The sequence below is a fragment of the Pteropus vampyrus genome, unplaced genomic scaffold, assembly GCF_000151845.1.
Source record: "Pteropus vampyrus isolate Shadow unplaced genomic scaffold, Pvam_2.0 Scaffold249, whole genome shotgun sequence".
Lineage (NCBI taxonomy): Eukaryota > Metazoa > Chordata > Mammalia > Chiroptera > Pteropodidae > Pteropus > Pteropus vampyrus.
Window position 1 is genome coordinate 1,544,507 of NW_011889030.1, and position 21,566 is coordinate 1,566,072.

At 33.6% G+C, this 21,566-nt stretch overlaps 1 protein-coding gene across 1 annotated transcript in view; it reads right to left on the reverse strand.

Moving 5' to 3' along the window:
- Positions 1-21,566, reverse strand: part of CTNNA3 (catenin alpha 3) — a 1,489,877-nt gene that overhangs the window by 1,088,048 nt on the left and 380,263 nt on the right. The window contains exon 8 of the mRNA XM_023520113.1: positions 2,500-2,703. Within this exon, the coding sequence (XP_023375881.1) occupies positions 2,500-2,703 (204 nt within the window). The remainder of the gene's footprint in view (positions 1-2,499; positions 2,704-21,566) is intronic.

Genomic DNA, 21,566 nt, shown 5'->3' on the forward strand with positions numbered 1-21,566 from the left:
TTCTTTAAAGTGACAATTTTCAAAAGAATAAATTTCAAAGTTATTACTTGTATTCAATGAAATATTTTATGTATGAAATTTACATTTACCTAACAAAAAGTTTCATTGTTATAATTTTTAAATTAAAAAAATTCCAAGTGATCGTGAAAAATAATAGAATTGAATAAACGCTATTTCTAGTTCTTTGTCTTTAAAATTACTGTGTCCTCATTGTTTATTTTGAATATTCTATTTCAATGTAGAAAGAATGTTTATTAAAAGATCATCATAAAAACATGCTAATTTGAATCATATATACATATTTTTAAAACAATAACCACAGCAATTGCTTAGAACTTAGAGAAACAAAAGAATTTTGTGAAAAACATTTTATCAGTGACATTTAGAGTTGCTGGTGCATGATGACACTATAAAATAGACCAACTTTTAGTTCGTTTTATTATTGTTTATAAATTTCTAGAGACAATGCACCTTCTTAATGATTCTACCCAGGGCAGAATGCGCCCATAACTTCACCCTTGGTATGAATAATTTTGAACCTAAATAGTTTTTAAGCCAAAGTAGAAAAAAGCCATAAAATCACCACTATTTCTATGTGATATATGTTTATTACGTAGAGGACAAGCTTCAGGGGCCTGTAACTGCACACAGGACTCTGTGCTCAAAAAGGAGCCTCACGCTTGGCTTTTAATGCTCTGCTACCATAGTCTTGAAATTATAAACAATTTTACTTTGAATTTGTGTTTAGAAGTGAAGTCTGATGGGGAAACAAAGCACATGCCCTATACTCATATGCAGTCCTGCCTCCCAGTGCTTTCCGGGAAGAGGTCCTCAGCCACCTGTTCCCCCACCCAGTGACTGCTGCCACCCTCCACTCCCGGTGGGGTCCTTGGCACAAAGCAGAGTGGGTTGGGGACATGGGTCAGGGACAGGGACACCTGTGAGGGCCTGCAAGCTCCTACAGTAACTCTATGCCCTAGAGAACTTAATATTAAATAGTAAATAAAAATAACCTTTATTAAATCAATTGAAACTATAGAAAAAGCTGCTTTCTTCCTCCTATTTTTGAAGAAGAGGTCTTGAATTTTCATTTTGCACTGGGCTCCACAATTACATAACCAACCCTTCCTTTACACGTGAGCTGAGTATATGTATGTACATCCGTTTGTGTTTGTATCTAAAAGAATAAAATAACTCTATCTACATTTGGTAGAGGGAATTTATCTATAATTTTATAATTTATAGATAAAATAAAACTTACATGTAACTTTACTATATTTGTATCTATAAAGAAAGAATACAAATTTAATAGCTTACAGATCAAGGGAGAAGATATTCCAAAACAATATTATCTTCTGAGTTTCTTGTAACCAATGTATTCCCTTAAAAAATCTTTCATTAAGAATGTATTATATGCTAAAAATAAGGTTATTATAGCTTCAGAAGCAGGACATGACATTACTAATATGTTCTCCTTATTAACAAAACCTGCTTTACAACTTTGATTTCTTGAAAGGCAAAAAATTGTTTGTCAGGAGCCAAAGTCACCAAATATTAAGAGTACAGAGATATATCAAATGTGTTGAAGGGTCCTTAATACTAATTTTAGGACATTTCAATTATTTACATAAATTACTTATACTGAACAGTCCAAGTTATTCAGTTTCACATCCCGAAATTTAGATGATGTGAAACTAAGAATTTTCAAAACATACCTTCATAACCCTTGAATTATTCCACTTATAATAAGGCAGATGAACAAAACATTTTGTTGAGCTCTATTATTTAATAAGGCTTCATGACCACTATATAGTTGACAATGTCTTCAAGAATTCCTTCTTCATTTTAAAAGTGACACTAAGATTTAAATGTAAGGATAGTGATAGATATTCCAAGTAAATGTAGCTATACATATATATGAAGGCTATATATCAAATGAAACAAAAAAGGATCTTGAAACAACTATTTTTGCATTTGTCTAAATTTAAACAGCATTTCTAATATTCCTGAGAGATTAGATAAAATTGCAAAAAAAAAAAGACATAATGTTGCATTTGAAAAAAGTTAAGAGCTATCCAAACTATATGAGCTCTTTACACCTTGAAAAATGGTCCCTGATCCCTGAAGCACTGACTTTATCTGATACTATCTAAATTTTAACTTTGATATTCACCAACTTCATTCTGAGCAACCTGCCCTTTTCTTCATCTTGTTTTCATCCTTTAAATTGATGTGCAACTCCAGTTCCTTTTCTCCAATCTTGATGCCCTTCTTCAACTAATATTTAACAAAACAATCATATGCAAATAACCTTCTGGCTGGATTCCATCCCTTGAAACTCCTATCTCACTGCTGTATCCTGTGAGCAACCTAAGGAGAACCCACTCAAAAAGCCAATCTATTTAAAATCATCTACTAATTTGTAATTTATCACATTTGTACACAGAAAGAAACTCAGCACATACCCAACATATGGAATAGGTGAAACCAGCTACTTACATTGTTCATATACTCTGAAAGCAGATCTTGGAGAGCCTGGCGAATGGCATTGCATTCTGCGATAATCCGCTCTCGATGGAAATCCCTCGTGCATGAAGAATCAGCCAAAAGAGCAGCCCCACTGATAATGGCTTCAAGACGTTTCTCTAGTGATGGTCTTATTTCCTCTTCAGTCACTGAGAGTGGATCCAAGACAATTAAATTCTAAAGGAAAAACACATTTGGATAGTTAGAACTCCACAGCATTCTATTTTTATAAAAAAATAAATATTATTTTGTTCTTACATTTAGAATTCAGATATAATAATAAAAAGAATTGCAATTTTACTGCCTCCTCCAGTTTATGCATAATTCTATGTAGCAATTATTATTAAGGTGAGTGACAAAAATTGTACAATTATCAGCATCAGTTCTAGTGTCAGACAAACCTGTATTCAAATCTTGCCTTTCCCTCTCACCAAAAGTGTGAGCTAACTCAGGTGTCTCATGCACTCCGAGCCTCCTCTTCCTGATCTTTAAAGTTGATATATTAATGTTGCTTGTCTCATAAAACTGTTATGAGAACATTATGAATGTTTAATGCCATGCCTTGCACATTAACTATTATTTACAATAGTCGTCTTTATATAGAACTTCATTGTTTACATAATATTTCCCCATATATAATCATATTCTGACAATACTATAAAGAAGTAGGCAGTAAAAACATTGTTAACCACACATTTCAACTGATAGTGAGTGAAGGTGAGACTGTCTTGCCCAAAGTTACTGAGCAAATAAATAGTGAAGTTCCGACAAGTATCCAGGTCTTAGAATACCTAATTCAGTATTATTTCTATTATTCCTCACTGTAAATCATATACTCTAATTAACTTCAACACTAACATATCAAAGAGAATTCTGAATTGTAATTATTCATTGAAAAAGTAAAACTCTATTGTCTTTTTATCTATTATAACTTCCAGCTATTTTCCACTATTGGAAACTGACATGGTATATTTAAGGTTTCCATTAGATATAAGTCTTCAAGCAATAGAAGTCAAGATAATCTATAGTCTCTGAAGAAAAGATGGAAGATTTGAGGCTCTAAGGGTCCTTTATTAAAATACATCAAGAGCAAAAGCCTTTCTAAAGTTTAGACATAATGTTATAACTGGAAAAAGACTTAGCATCAAATAAAAGCTCTCTGAATAACCCTTAACATAAAATTAAATCATGAAATAATCTTCAAAATGTGTGCATATGTGTAAATCTACACATGCACACAAACATAAACAATGAAAATATTTTATTTTCAGAGTGCGTAATTTTATAATTAAATGTTATATATACAGATATAGTGAAAAGTATATGTATGTTGTGTGTATATATATAATCTTACATTGATCATTATATTACATTATGATAAATAGCAAAAGTAGCCAGGATAAAATTTTAATGCTATAATTCTAGGGCCAAACTAGAAAGAGAAAATTATTACAGAAAGAGAAATAGTTAAAACAATTAGAAAAAAAGAAAATTAGTACTGAGTAATGTTCACATATTATATGTTATAATAAATAAAATATAAACTCTTTTACATAGAAAAAAAGTAAGGAAAAAAGGAAAATAAATTTACAAATGCAAAATTTAACATTTTCTTTATCTAATACATAATCTTTTTGATGAGACAATAATCCCAATCATGGATGGGCTTTGGCCATCAGTCAAGGATTCATTTACATTTAAAACTACCTCTTAATTTCACTCACTTTTTTTTTTTACCATATCTTCCTTTGGCTCACTAATTTAGTACAATTCCACTCCAATGTTTCATAACAATAATTAAACCAATTAAAAACGTTTTTTTGAAAATGTACCTCTAATATGATACCATCACTAAGAAGAGACACTGAAGGTAACACAATTGTTCTACGATTGTTCATATGAAATTAGAAGATGTAATAGGAACAGTTAACATGTCTCTAGCATTGTAAGAGTACAAAAAGTTAAATTTGAAATGTTTGACTATAAGAACTGCAAGAAGAAACTAGTAATTTCAAGGTTTTTAGATGTAATTTTATAGGACTAAGTTCATTCCACTTCCTGCTCTACAAGGCCATTCTTCAAACTATTCCAGCCTTTGGATTTTTGCATGCTTGACATTTAAGACTTTTCAGATTCTTCCAGTTTATCTGAACTCAAACCATTGCCTATTCTGTTACCCACACATAGGCTTCTTGATTTACCCTAAAACTACTGTCTTCCTATTCATACCCTAAAAAAGTTTTCACTAACCTTGTCATCAAATCAATAAAAAGGTAAGTTTTTAAAAAATAACTTGAATGTTCTATGAAATAAACATTGGATGTTTGAGATATACTGAAATAAAGAATTATCTCTTCTGGACATCACTGAGATGATGAAATAGGAGTGATTTCCACAATGACTCATGAATGAGAATAACTTTATGGAGGCCTGGGAGTATAGCTGAGAAGTTCAGCACCTCAGAAGTGCAAAAAATGAAAGAATAGAAGTATTAAAGAAGATAAGAGGGACAGATTCACTTTACCCATGTCACCTTTCTCCCAAGGCAGCATAGCTCAGGGCCTAGAGACCACTTTGCCCCATGATTTCTCCCACAGAGAGCAAAGTGAGCGCTCAGCTTCCTCAGCCTTGTAGGATGCTGCCTAAGAAGCCCATTTCCAACTCTTCACACCCAGAACACTGAGGGGATTGGGACAGTTGAATTATTTGGGGACAGCTAAGAGCAGAATAAAGGGGTTGGTGCTCATAGCAACCAATGCACAATCTCAACTACCAGCAGATCCTACTAAATGAATTGCAGACTCTAATAAGAGCCACATCCATGATCCCAGTAGGATCCCTACCTGCAGATCTCACAACTGGCAGATGTGCATCTTTAGTATTCCAGGCACCACCCGCTTCTGGAGCCAATACATCATGATCCCTTCCAATGATGCATGCGAGCTCTCACATATAGCACGTAAATACCAGCATCCATCTAGATCTATTGTAGATTGGCAGAAGGTACACAACATTAAACACTTTAGGGCATTTCCCTAGAGAAAATAAAGAAGAGGCTCTCAGTACCCAGCCTAGGTTTGTGGTATCAAGAATAGACACACAGTCTAAGATTTCTCCCCTGGGAATTGGGGGGAGATGGGGAGGGGAAGGGGAGAAGAAGAATAATGGAGCAAGTGCATTCATAAACAGAATCTGAGAGACCCCCAGTACCCCTAGCTGGGCTAAATGAAGCTAGTCAGTAAAGACTGGAGGAAGTGATTGTTTCTTCAAATTTAAAGACAGCAATGCTAGGTTTGAAAAAATATGAAGAACCAGGGAAATATGATATCACCAAAGGAACAAAATACACTCCACTAGCTGTTGCCAAAGAAATAGAGATTTACTGCCTTTAAAAGAATTCAAAATAATCATCTTAAAGAAGCTTGGTGTGATAAAAGAACACAGATAGACAATAAAATAAAATAAGGTACAAAATGAGAAGTTTAACAAAGAAATAGAAACCATAAGAAAGAAACAAACAGAAATTCTGGAGCTGAAGAATACAATGACTAAATAGCAAATCCACCAGAGGATTTCAACTACAGACTAGAGCATTCAGAAGAAACAATCAAGGAACTTAAATACAGATCACTTAAAGTTACAAGAGATATAACGAAAACAATTTTTAAAAGTAAAGAAGGTATTATGCTAAGTGAAATGAGTCAGACAAAAAAGACAAATACCATATGATCTCACTTATATGTGGAATCTAATAAATGAACAAGTAAAACAGAAACAGACTCATAGATACAGAGAACTAACTGGTGATTGCCAGATGGGAGGGAGTTTGGAGGAAAGGGTGAAAAGGGGGAAGAGATTAGTAAGTACAAATTGGTAGTTACAAATAGTCATAGGGATGTGAAGTATAGCATAGGGAACATAGTCAATAATAGTGTACTAACTATGTATAGTGCCAGGTAGGTACTAGACCAATCAGAGGATCACTTTGTAAATTATATAAATGTCTAACCACAATAGCCTCAAGTTCCAATCGTGTTGTTGCAGATGGCAAAATTTCATTGTATTTTATGGCTGAGTAATATTCCATTGTATATATGTACTACCTCTTCTTTATCTATTCATCTATCGATGGACACCAAAGATAGCCTACATATCTTGACTATTGTAAATAATGTTGCAATAAACATATGAATTCACATGTCCCTTCAAAGTAGTATTTGGCTTTCTTTGGATAAATGCCCAGAAGTGGAATTACTGGGTCTTTCTTTGTCTTTTGTTATAGCCTTTGTTTTAAAGTCATTTTGTCTGGTATAAGTATTGCTATGCCAGCTCTTTGTCTGTTTGTCTGCTTCTTTTTTCATGAAATATCTTTTTCCATCCTTTCACTTTCAGTCTGAATATTTCTTTTGATCTAAAGTCACTTGTAGGAAGCATGTGTAAGGGTCTTATTTTCTTATCCTTTCAGCCACACTATGTTTTTTGATTGGAGCATTTAACCTATTTACATTTAAAGTAATTGTTGATAGATATGTAGTTATTGACATTTTATTACTCATATTTTTATCTTTTTTTCTTCTTCTTCTTAAAGAAGTCTCTCTAATATTTCTTATAATACTGGCTTGGCGGTGATGAATTCTTTTCGCTTTTTCTCGTCTGGGAAGCTCTTTATTTGTCCTTCGATTCTAAATGATAGTGTTTTGCTGGGTAGAGTAATCTTGGTTGTAGGTCCTTCCTTTTCATGCTTTTGAATATTTCTTGCCAGTCTCTCTGGCCTGCAAAGTTTCTGTTGAGAAATAATATCTGACAATCTTATAGGAGCTTCCTTGGAAGTAACTAACTGCTTTTCTCTTGCTGCTTTTAAGATTCTTTCTCTTTAACCTTTGGCATTTTAATTATGTTGTGTCTTGGTGTGGGCTTCAATGGGTTCATCTTGTTTTGGACTCTCTGCACTTTCTGGGCTTGTATGTCTATTTCCTTCACCATGTTAGGGAAGCTTTCTGTCATTATTTTCTCAAATACGTTTCTTACTCTCTCTTTTTTTTCTGGTACCTCTATGATGTGAATGTTGGTACGCTTGATGTCACCCCAAAAGCCCCTTAAACTATACTCTATTCTTGTTGCTGTTCTGATAGGTGTTTTCTGCTACCTTATCTTCCAAATCACTGATTTAATTCTCTGCTTCTTCAAGTCTACTGTTAATTTCCTCTTGTGTTCTTCATTTTAGTTTTTGTGTTCTTTATTTTTGAATGATACTTTTTTAAGTCTTCTATCACCATTTTTATGTTTCCTATCTCTTTGTTAAAGTTCTCACTGAGCTCATGGAGCATTCTTATAACCAATATTTTGAACTCTGCACTATTTCCATTTTTTTAGTTATTTTTCTGGAAGTTTGTTCTGTTCTTTAATTTAGGACATGTTTTTTTTTTTTTGCTTTTTTTTTTAATTTAAATTTTGGCTGCCTTGCTGCGTTTGCTTCTATGTATTAGGTAGAGATGCTGTGTCTCTCAGCCTTAGTAGGTGTCCTGTGGGTCCAGTGGCACAGTCTCCATTGTCACTTGAGCTGGGTGTTCCAGGTGTGTCCCTTGTGTGGGTTGTGCCTGCCCAATATTGTTGTTGAGCCTTGGTTACTGTATGCACATCAATGGGAAGGATTGATCCTCAGGCTGATCAGTTGTGACAACTGGCCATGACTACAGTTGAGAAGCTGTTGTACAGGGGCTAACCCTACAGAGCAGAATTTCCTTCAGCAGGGCTCCGGTGCCTGTCCTGTCTTCCCTTTAGGTGTGTCATTTGTGGAGGTGGTTGCATAGTTCTCAGGTGGTGGTCTGAAGCTGGCCACTGTGTATGTTGGTTTGGGGACCTCTCAGGAGGGGTTCTATTGCAGGCCAATGTCAGCCATTGTCTGTACCCTACCCTGGGCCACTTGCATGAGCTACAAAGTGATTTGCAGATGCTTGCCACTTGTGCTGGGCTTGGAAGTGCTGAGAGAAGCTAAGCTGCAAACCAATGTTGGCCATCACTAATGTGGAACTTGAGGCTGCTTGGCAAAAGCTGTGGGAAATGCCGAGGCCAGATGCTGCTGGTTAGGGGTTGTGAACCTTTCAGAAATTTTAGAGAAGTCTGCAGCATGAGCCACGACAGGCTATTTGTATGGGAAATTCACTGGAAGCAGCTTGGGCCTGCAAGTTGGGTGGACTGGGGTCTCATTGTCTTCTACTTACTGTATTTTAGGAGGCAATATAGTTTAAAGATTAAGAAACCAGGTATAACTCCAGAAAGTGGTTAGCCTGGGTTTGAATCCTGGCTCAAGCTTTGAACATTTTTATCTATGTTATTATCATCCTCTATATTTTCCTCTCTTTCAACATATCTTATAACTTCCTTGGTTAATGAATTTAATTCCACATTTTTCTTTATACTGCTTCTCAGAATTGAAGTCTTTTAGTAACTTGCATAAGATCACTCAGCTTAAGTAGCAGAAACAAGATTCTGTCCAAATATGTCTATTTTCAGTTCCATGTTATAGCTATTATGCAGTGCTGCTTTCATTATCTTCTTTAACCATCGTCAACCACTTTGGAGGTATTGTAATCATTAATTTATAAAAGAGAAAACTGAAAGTGAGCAAAATTATGTAACTTGACTGATAATACTCTTAAAAGAGAAGATTTCGGATACTAATCCAATTTTATATAACCTCCAATCTATACACTTTCTACTACTCTGGGGAAGCTAAGATGAGACCATCTGGTAATCCTCTCCAGTCACTTCTATCTCAATATGCTTTCTATTCATTTTTTCTTCCCATCTGTCTTCAGAGATGATCTCTCCCTCTCCCTTTCCCTCTCCCTCCTACTTTCTCCCCACTTCTTTCTTTTCAAGACTAACTTTTTTTGCGTGTTCTTATCTTAAGCCCCAAGGCCTCTTCAATTATTCCTTCCTTAGATTTTGAGTCCTTCTTCAGTGCCTACTATGTGCCAGGTACTGTGCTAGTAATAGATAATGAAATGGAGAACATACCTGGCCACCTCACAGGGCTCTCAGCCTAAAAGAACTGACAAATATTAACCAAAAAATCACATAAATATATAACTGCAATGTGAATGCATGCTATAAATTTTAAAAATTGAAAGTTAAATATAGGTTGACCAGGCATAACTCTGGGCAATTAGGTGAAGAATCAGGATAGTTAAAGACAAAGCAGGTATAATCTCTAGAGAATTCATACAATTCTCAGAGAGGGCTTTAAATTTCCACAAAACATAGAATTGAAAGTTTGGAAGTACTCTTATCCAGTCTTATCAGATCGACCTGAATTGGTATCAGTGTTATAATTATGTGGAACTTAGAGCAGGAGGCAGAACACTGTGAAAACTGAAAACAAACCAAAGGGAAAAGATGGACTTTACCCTTAAAATAATATAGTTAAAGTGCTCAATTTGAATTTAAATAGGACACAGAAAACTTCCTGAAAGGCAGGGAAGAGTTCCGTGCAATCAAAAGGAAAATATATATTGCATTTTTCTGCAGAAGTAGAAAAATTTGACCCTGCAAAAGAATGATTAAATTGTAAAATCATTGGCACATTTATAGGTATTTCAAAATATAAAAGATGTACATGATCTAAAGACCGAGCGTGTGATAACCAACCCAAATCATGATGCAGGAAATGACTTAAAATGCATTAAATCTTTTAATGGAGTAGTTGTAGTTTAAATCGTCATTGCTGATCATTATTCTTTTTTGTTGCAGCCTAAAGCCTATCTTTCAGGAAAGAAAATATAACGTAGGGTTATTTTAGTTAATATGAGTTATAGTGAAAGAAAACACTATGACCTTGAGAAACACAGAAATAAATGCTAACTTTTTAGAAGATTGAGATCACGGCTCTATAAGTATTTGAAAGTGAACAATGTGAGGTGAATCCATATAAAATAAATTGGAAAGATTGTCATAATATGTTGTAGAATAAAAAAAAGTTGCAGAATTAGATATACAGTGATATCATACACATATATTAAAAACACAACAATACTTTAGATCTTTCTCTGAGTTTATATAAGACCTCAGGAAAAGGTCTAAAGGAAACATACCAATGTCATAGTAATTGTTATCTCTGAAAAGAACCCAGATTAGGGTGGTGGTCAAAGTTTTAATTTTTTTATTATAGCCTAATTGTGTATTACTTATGAAACTATGAACTAATTAAAAATTAAAATTCTTAAATCTTTAAAAATAAAATGACAATTATGAATCAAATATTTGTTATTCCTTTAGATTCTAGATATTAATCAACTAATCATTTTGAATCATAATAGGAAAAAATGCTTTATTATTTACCAGAATGAAACATGTTTTCATATGAGTTTGAAGGATTTTAATTTTGCTATGTTGAGTTTCATTATTACATATGTGTTTAGTTAATATATGTCTTTTTAAAAATAAAGACATATGCCTTAAAGAGCCAGGGCTATCTTTTTTAGTGGAGCTCTGGAATCAGAAAGCCTGAGTGTGAATCTTGGCCCTCTACTCACATAGAGAAAGTGGTTTAAACTGTGCAAACCTTTATTTTATCCTTTGTAGAGTGGGGAAAATAAAACCTACACCTATCACATAGGATTTTATTTAACGTAGCTTTATAACATATTTTAATATCTGGTGGGGTAGGCCCCATCTCAGAGTTTCCTTGCTAATATTACTTTTACCTTTATGTGTACTACCATCTATTCCTGATGAACAGAATGATGGAGTACTGTGAAGGAAGCTACACTTTCCAAAACAGAATATTCTATATACCACACAGATGTGTATCAGATAAGCATTCATCACACAAGTATTTATTAATCATCCAATATACTTCAGATTCGGAGCAAGGCTTTGGCCATGACTGACCAGAACATGTAGGAAGTTATAAAACATCTTAAACAAACTAAAGCATAAAATCAATATGGTTGGAAAAGGTTTTCTGTATTTTAATAAACCTTATGTAATAAATCTTATTCATCATTCACATACTCTATATTCTATGATGAGATTGATCTGATTTATATTCAAAACACTAAAAATCTCACACCTATTCTCCAAAATGAAATTGCCTATCAAAAGAGATGTAGCTATGATTATAATCAAGTACAAACATTCTTTACAAAAACACATGCTATGCCTCAAGTTGGGAGCAGCAGAAATAATAACTGCATAGCATAAATGAGTTTCTCAAGCAACTATATTATCAATCTTCAGAGTGAATTATAAAAATGGAACAAAATGTCTCCTTATGACTACTGACAGAAAACGTTACTGAGAGAACTCACAGGCTCTCCTTTTTCTAGTATATTCTTTATTTTAATGCATTTCCACTTAAATAATCTAAAAAATGGAAGCTTTAGGCATAAAAAAATATAAAAGGAGGCAAAATGTGAGCAACAAACTCTAAATTAGCAAGATGATCAACACATATTATTTTACTTTGGTAAAATAGTATAATTTACACACACAAAGTTAACTACATATAGCTATATTGTCAAAATGTATGTAACTCGCATTCTGTTGTGTATTAAGATAACAGAAAAATAGAAAATATTTTAGAAACACATTTCTTATGCTTATAAAATAAATGAGGTATACACAGATTCCCTTAATTTTTTTTTCTCTAAATAATGAGTATAGACCATTGAAATAACCCAATGAGTACTATGATAGTGGTCTTACCAGAACACCAATAAAAATTTCAGTCACCTAATTTATTTCACCTACGTAGTAACCTCTCCTTCTAGGCCTATTTCTGTCAGAGTTCAGCACCACATCACAAATTGTTTGCTTCCATTTTTATCTGGTTATACCAAAAATAAACTTTCAAAGATTCTTCTATTTTCAAAACCTCTGTTTAAAAGAACTGAACATAAGCACTTCTAAGAAGCTGTTGATTTTGTTGTGATATTAAATATAATATTAAATAAATCTTAGTATATATTCTTACCAGAATGTTGCTGAGGCAATATATTTTAATAAAGCAGCAAGTTGTCTTTGTTATTATCTACTCGAAAATACATATTTACATGTTTATTTTACCTCTGCTTATGGTCTATTCTTAAAACGTGTTTAAAAAATCCTAAAAATATGTAAGCAATGATTATTAATTTATTCTGTCTACAATGAACTTAGAAAAAGTAGATGATTTTAAACACAATATTATCACCAAAAATATAACATGCTCAAATATTTTTCAGTGTTAATTCTTAATTCTCTCACTAATGTCATGTGTGTCCTACCTTCTGTGTCCATGAGTTTTACTGATTGCAAACCTACTTAAATACAAATCTGCAAAATTTAAACAAATGTTTGAATAGTTCCTGCCATTTCCATGCCAGTGTTTGTGCCTGTGGAGTTCTCCCAGAAAACCGCTCACTGACAAAGGACAGAAGAGGTACAAATGGGACAATTGGAAAAAATAAGTAATCCCATTTGTGCTCTATTTCTATGTGATTCTGCCTTCACTTCTGTCTATAATTATGTCCTTTGGGAGAAACAGCATAATAAGTAAAAGCCCTAGATTCATAAGTGGATTGTACCTATGAATGAAGTATAGAAAAAAGAGTATCTAATGCAGTCATGCCTAATAACTATAAAACTTTCAAAGTTGTGTCTGTCCTAGAATCTCCTGAAAAATAAGCGAGAACATGACTGGTAGGTGGTGACATTTTCTTAATAACAGCATCCTTTAGATGCTCTTGATGTGGTCCCTAGCTCCTTCCTTATGTTCTCTAGAGCATTGTTCTTCAAAGATTGCAGAGATGACATTCTGAATATTCTGAAGTTACAACCAACAAAGATATTCTTGACATAAAAAGTTAAGAATTTCCTCTTTTCCTGGAGTTCAGTACATAGTTAAATATAAATTAACTTAAATGTTTCCAAGTAATTTTCTAGTTAAATGGGACTAACGACAAAATTTTGCTCTAGTAATTGTGTGTAAAAATCTATATTTAGAATGCATTCACCTCTAAGTGCCACAAAATAATCATTTTAGATTCTTCATAAAAACCATAGTCTAAGAAATTGAGATGAAACTATATTGACTCAACATACACTCTGAAATACTGTCCAAAAGAACTCTCTGTGATGATGAAAATTTTATGTATCTACACTGGCCAATACAATAACCATGTAACTATTAACTTACAGTGTGGTGAATGCAACTGAAAAAAATTGAATTTTTAATTTTTCTTAATTGTAATTTATTTAATCTTAAAATCAAATAGCTACTTGTGACAATTGGCTACTGCATTGGACATCACAGTTCTAGAAATTGCCTTTCATTATATTTCCATGACATGAGATTATTTTGTTATGATAGCCTCTTTTCACTAGAAAAAAAGTAGCAATGACCCCTACATTGCAGAAAATAGAAATCAGTTCTTTTGTACTCTGTTGCTTAGAAAAACTCCCCCACAACATTAAACTGCCATGGGTGCCTATAACTATCCCAAAAGTGGTTGATTGATAGAGATTAAAAGCATTATTTCCCTAAACTGGTGAGTATTTTTTGGAGAAAGTACTTGGGGAGGATAGAATTTTGTACCATTGTCTGTCAAGGCGTTACTTTATCGGGTCCTTTCCTTGATGATTAGTTAGGAATAAGTTAAAGTAAAAGGGAAAGAGGCCGCTCCAGAGAATATGTATCACTGCATGGAAGGGCAAGAAGCGTCTTAGATGGCTAGGATACAGATACTGGGTATCAGTGGGATAAGAGGGAACAGATACCCTGAGAAAAAAGAATTCTGAAAGGGAAGATGGGAAGGACCATCAAAGATAACATTCACCTAATCTACAGTTTAATCCATTATGCTCTATTTCTATCCCTCTCTCTCTCTCTCTCTCTTTTTTTTTTTTAATTCAAAAAAGATATTGCTGGTGCTGTTAATTGGGTGTAGATGTGTAATTAGAAAAGTCAGTTTGTGGCTTGCTGTCCTTTCCAAATTAAAAATACCTGTAGAAAAAAAATCAACTGATTACACATGCACCACTGTTCAGATATTTTTGCTTTTCTAGTTACATGATATACTCGAAAGTTGGTCAGAAAAATGTTAAACTAAATCATTCTTCCTACTGTTCTTTAATCTTTTGAAAATTTTAGCAAATGACCTTACTTTTTCTCTTGGTGCTTAGTCAATCTGATTTAAACTTGACAATTCAGCAAAATAAAATCCAGGTTTCATCATTATAGCTTTTAAAAAGCTACTTGTTTTTATATTTTTATAACCTGAAGGTATCTAACACATCCCTTTCTGAAAGCTACAATATTATCATAGCTTTGGTAAATAGGATGCAGAACATTAACGATAAAATTAATGTTAAAAGAATGAATGCATTTACATAACCAGATGATTTTTCAGTTAGATATTGATCTTATGCAGTGTGATATGCTATTAAAGAGCGTAAACTATATACTTTTTAAATTTATCAATACATAATGCTTTGAAGAAAAATTTCATCACTGGACTCCATTTCAGATTTTCCTAATTAGGATGCCATAAAATATTAGTTTATCATTATGACTGCCACGCAAAATTGTGATAAGGACTCTGTTCCTTTTCTCTGCAGACAAAGAAAAAAGTAATTGAACATGAAGGTCAAAATCAGTGCTTAGACAAAGTGTCACATTTAGAGAGAGATTAGCAGGGGTGCATATCAGGAGAGTTAATTGGAGAAAAATATCAGATGCCAATGAAAACTAATCTAGGTGAGAATGAAAAAGATTGTTTCTCTGTAGTCTGGATGAAATTTAAAGCTATTTCAATTTACTTAATTGTGGTCATGGCTGCTATTTCTATACTTGAAGATATGGTGGGGGAAGAGTATGTGGAAATTTCAAAATATCCTTAGAAATTACATGAATTAAAAAGGAAATGGTAACTCTATTGATGAAGAGTAGAGCATCGAACATCCCAATTTAAGGGGACTTTTAAAGTAAGGCAAGACAACTTGGTGCTCCCTCAAGAAAGCACAAATTTCCTTCAGAGCCAGGGTCCTTGGATGATACAGGGCCTCTATCAGCACTCAGTGTGATTCTGTACCATAGGTGGTTCTGAGCAGGCTCTTTGCTAAATTGCTACCTGTTTGCTAGAGGTAACGTGATCCCCATCTCCAAATCAGTCATGATGAGGACAAGTAAATGGGGTTCTGCAGCCTGTCAAAACTCTCATGCCTTCCCCAGAATAAGCCACTCTTGATATTTCATGATCCCAAAGATGCCTACAGGTCACGTACCAGGTAGATAATAATGCTCAGTCTATTGCCCTTTCTTCATTCATCTAAATCCAAAAGAGGGTCATGTATACACTTTTCATTCACTTTTTCAATGACAACTGTAACATAAACACCATATACATTACAGCCAATTACAAATATTTTAAGCTCTCTATTTAAATTAGGAATATACAGACTTAGAAATTCTTTAATATTAGAAAATGTCAAATAAAATAGTCTATTCTCACTGCTTTCATTCAGTATAATGTGTCTCAGTAAGATGTGTCTCATCTATTTTTCATCAAGAGGTCTATTGCCCTCAAATGATGCTCTCTCTCAGTCTCTGTGTCACTTATCCAACAGCTTTATCTATTTATTACACTGCCTCATCCATCACAAGAATTCCAACGTGCCTCTCGCCTTTATTCCTCTCTATAAGGCTGACCTTATATACTAGCTCAAAGAAAAATATGATCAGGCTCATTCTAAGCATTGAAGAAGCAACTATGCCTATTAGAGACAACATGGTTTCCATGTGAAACAAATAAGATTGATCTACCTCCCACAAAGCAACTACTCTTCTTCAAAACTCATGGTTATTGACAGGCAGCTTAACAATTATAACCTCCAGCAGCTACATGACAAATCCATGCATCTGTGCTGTATATATTTGCTCAGGCTGCTTTTCCATCTGCAGTACATGACATATGCCATTTGACTGGCTTATAGTAGGCTTGGAGAAGAGTCAAAGAGAGTGTTGGCAGGTATCTCATGTCTATTCATTGCTTTTCATTTTTTTCCTTTGCTCTGGGCCTCCTGGTCTTCACTCTTTTGGATCCTGCCTGCTCTATTATTCTTTTAACTTCAAGTGGTCCTTCAAGTGGCTAACAAAGCAGAGATTTTGTGAACATATAACTTGCGTTTAGTCCAAACTGCTTAGATGTCAGTAATCAACCTAAATTAGCAGGTTTCACTTTAATTGTAATTCTATCTTGGATTTCACAGGTTAAAACTGAGCTGGGATTAGGTGACGGGAACTAAGTGGAGTGCAAGACAATCTGAAAGTATCCAAAGGATTTAGGCAGGACCAGAGACATAATGTGAAGACACAGTGCAAAATAGAAACGCAGGGCCCCTTGTTCAAAATGAATTCAGAATTTCATGACAACTATTTCAGATAATGAAACCAAACATGAGACCCTTATAATGATGGGGCTCTATGTACAGGTTGTATACTCATGAAAACAGCCCCAGATTTGTAGAAGAAAACATGTAGAAGAAAACATTTTGCCATTTCTTTTAACCATTGAGTATATACTTAATATAAAAATATTATCTTGGCAATACTTACTTCACAACCAATAGTATCTTCAATGAAAGTTTCTGCTTAGAGTTAAAAAACACTTTTGTTCCTTTATAACTATTCTTAGAAAATAAGCTTTGAAATTTTACTTGTAGCATAAAGTTTAATGAGGTTTCAACATATAATTGCCTGCCACCTCTCTTACCGTTCCATGTCTACTGTAAATACTAAAATGTGAAAATAAAGCTTGTAAATGATAGACCTGCAGCTGGATTTAGGCAATCCTAAATCTTAAACTTGGCAGCGAACATCTGCCACTATCAAAAGCTATAGGTGCCAAACTCTAAGAACAGCATGGCCTCTGACAATGTTCTCCATAACAGAGCAATAATCAAAATCATAAGAAGCAAAGCATGATGCTCTACTATTGAGCTCATACTCACACAACTAACCAAATTTTATCAAACTGTGTCCTAAAAACAAACAACTCTAAAATCTTCCATCTTCCATACTTTGATTAGAGCAAAAACAAATTCCTTTAAATTGAAGCTGGAATTCACCTGGTCAAACACCAATAAAATTATGTTTTACAAATTTTTTTTAAATGTAGAAATAGATGAATAACTTACATAGACCACTTCTCTTAATTTCAGTTTATTTTCAGGACATTTCTCAAATAAGCATCAATCTATTTTGAACACAGTGCTTCAACAAATTGATCATACTAGACAATTTGTTGCATGTGGCAGAAACAAAGTGACATAATTGATAACTTTACATACTAAATATAACCTTCCAAAGGCTTTGTGACAATCCAATTACTAGTCATATCTACAGCTGTAGGAAGAGGGAACTACTTAAAGCTAGTGGCTAAAGAAACTTCTGGACTTAGAATGTTAAGTACTATTCTTTAAGGAATAGTTATGAAAATATTAAATTATGAATTTCACTTCACATACCATGCATGTTTGTGTTCAAACGATTACCTTTCATAAAACTCCAAAAAATATATTTAAGTGCTCAGAAGCTTATAATAATTTCTTTTTGAAGGTCTCCCTTGTTTCATATCATATCTTCCTTCTCCCAACTCAGTTCATCCTATTGATGATATGTTGCCACCACTCTTCTAAGAATAGGTCCATTTGATGTCTAAGCTATCCTAGGCCGTTTCCCCTTTCTCAACCTTTATAATCACTACAACTGTGAGGTCTTCCCTCTTTATCTCTATCTCGTCCCTTCCCATTTCAATTGCCCTAGTTTTAGTCCTAGTTTATTACCTCTTACTGTGAATATTACAAAAATTTCTTGATTCTTCTTGCCTCTATCCATCAAACCTTGAAAAATAATCTGCGCATCATGACTAATTAATCTTCCCACAACATCTATTTGATTTTTTCCCTTCCCTAATCAAATATTTTTTACTTAATAAAGTCCAAATTTCTTAGCTTGATATTCAGCATGGTTCCTTCAAATCTGGTTTTCAAGGCAGATCGTCCTGCTGAAGACACTACAGCATGATGTTTATCAGCATCTACTGGAAATTCCAATTTCATTAATGCAGAAAAGGAACAATATTAGCCTTCTCTTTAAAAGAGGAAAATATGAATTTAGAAATATGATCTCCTGAAGAAGAAGCTTTTATTAAAAAGAAATTTTAGGGCAAATCTCTTAGACCTAATTTTTTCCCAGATAAGTACTATGAAATGTCTTGATTACAGATAATAAGAAAGCTAAATTTATAAGCTCTTGAACTGAACAAAGTACATTGATTTATTGATTAATCAAACTGACTATATAGTCCCAAATACAACTAATTTCAATTCCATTCTGCTGTTTATCATTAAGGGAGTGTTCCTGTGTGGAGTTTTACTGCCAGTCCATGTAAACAGATAAGGACTCTATTGCTGGTAAATCATCTTATTAAAGAGTACCCATATACTCACCCAAATTGCAAACTTTTATGTTTGTTCAGGCAGTGAAGTTTATAAAACCCCTTTTAGATAACTGAAAAGTCATTAAATATCCTATCACAATTCTCCCTATACTTCAAGATCCAGCTCAGTTTCTTTTCCATAAAGCCTTCCCTGATCGCTTCTTGCTAGATTATAAGAGCCCTGAGAACAGATCCTGGGATGTTTCTGAGTCAACATTTATAGAACAGGTAATATGCTAGGAATTTATCCTTCAGTTGTATATACAGAGACCACCTCTGGAATAATATACAAGGAATAAATTTAAAATGTTTGTTCCTGGGAGAAAAAAGTAAAGATAAATACAAATCTAAAAAATAAAAATAATAATTTCTCTAGGGCAAAAAGAGACTGCCCCTACTCTTTTCTTTCATTTACTTTAGAAAACTTGTCATTGTAACTTTTTTCTTTGTCCCTTTGAAATGCATGTAAATATTTTTTAAAGCCAAATGAACTTCTCGTCAGCTTTTCAACTCAGAAATGTCTTTCTCAAGGGCCTGTGAGCCATCTCTTTGAAATATAATCATCAAAAAGGATAGTGTCCCTATCTCTCAGTTTCCATGGGAGGGTAGGAGTCTAACTTCTGTGGACACCTGGATCCAAGTTACAAACCTACTCCTGTCATAAAGATATAAGAAGTTTAATTTTCCTATGAATAAAAGCAATTAGCTAACAGACTGTCATTCCATTTACCAAGTTAATTTAGAATGAACTTTATGGAAATGGTACTATAAAGTCCTCTCATTTGAGGACTAGTTAATATTGTTTACTTTGAGAACATGTATGTAATGGGTTTTAGGTGCTTAGCTATATAAAATGATGAAATTTCTTTCTGCATCTGTAATCTCTTTAGTGGATTGCTCGTGATTAATATCACATTCTGGTTTAATGCCTATTCAATAATAAAACTTATCTTTCTCTTAGAGATTTTCTGGGTTGGCAGGATATGCTGCTTTTAATTTTATCTCCCCAAAATTTACTAGAGATCATTTGTAAATGTGCACATACATTAACAAGAAAAATTAAGAAACAGGAGATAGATAAGGGTAAAGGGGATCAAATACATGGTGACAGGAGATAACTTTGGGTGGTGAACACTAAAAGCAATATACATATGATATATTATTGAATTATACACTTGAAATCTATATAATCTTATTAACCAATGTTATCCCAATAAATTTAATTTAAAAAATTTTTAAAAAGAAAGAAAAGAGGGGATAGGGAGGGAAAATGTGGGAGGTGAAAGGGAAGAAAGGAAAAAGGGAGGAAGGGATAAAAAAAAAAGAAAGAACAAGCTAATGGTAAAACTCAAGAAAAAGAGCAATTCCATTTAGAGGAAAAAAAGACTTCAAAAACAAAAACATAAGACTTTCCAACAGAATTCTAGAATCAGAGGCTTTAGGAATTTAATACTGTCTGCTAAGTAATTAAAGGGCTGACCATTTAAGCTATCTTGCTCTCAGAAAAAACTTACTCAGCAATTGGCCCAGACTGGAGCAACAAGTCAAGTCAAGTTCTGAAGTTCTTAACTGTTATTTTGTCCTGAATTCCACTAGCAGTCTGGTGAAAAGCAAAACCTCTTCTCAAAACATTGTAATGTATAAAGTAAAAAACACAGATTTAAAAGGAAACCAATTACATTAATAGTTATAAAAATATTTTTTAATTTGTCATATTAACACATGAAATAACAAGGTCTAGCAGTGGGTCTAAAAACTTAGAAGTAGTGACAAGCATAAACAATACATACCTGTAATGTGACATGAAAATATATGTAATTTCTACTGGTGACAAAATCTTAGGAATTGCCAGCAGTACTGTGATATGTCACCTATATTAATAATTAAACAAAATGCTAAATTTCAGAGAGAATTTTGTAATACCATATGACCTAGCTATGTCTCTTCTGAGTATCTACCCAAAAAATTTGAAAGTATTTATCTGTAGAGATATATGTACCTCTATGTTCACTGAAGCATTATTTGTGGTGGCCAAGACATGGAAATAACCAAAGCATCCTTCAATAGATGATTGAATAAAGAAGATGTGGTACATAGATACAATGGAATATTACTCAGCCATAAGAAAAGATGAAATGCTGCCATTTGCAACAACATGAATAGATCCTGAAATAATCATGCTAAGCAAAATGAGTCAGACTGAAAAAGTTGAGAACCATATGATTTTACTGATATGTGGGATATAAAAATGAAAGCAAAAAATGACCAAGACAAATAGACTCATGGACACAGACAACAGTTTAGTGATTACCAAAGAGAGAGCAGGGAGGGGGAAGGTAGGTGATGGCAAAGGGAGTCAAATATATGTTAACAAAAGGAGATTTGATTTTGGATGGTGAGCACACAATGCAATATACAGATAATGTATTATTGAATTGTATATACACTTGAAATCTACATAATTTTATTAACAAATGTCACTCCAATAAATTTAATTAAAAAATCTAATATCTTTCCAAGTCCACAGATACCCTGGATTAAAAAGTCCCATTGGAGCTG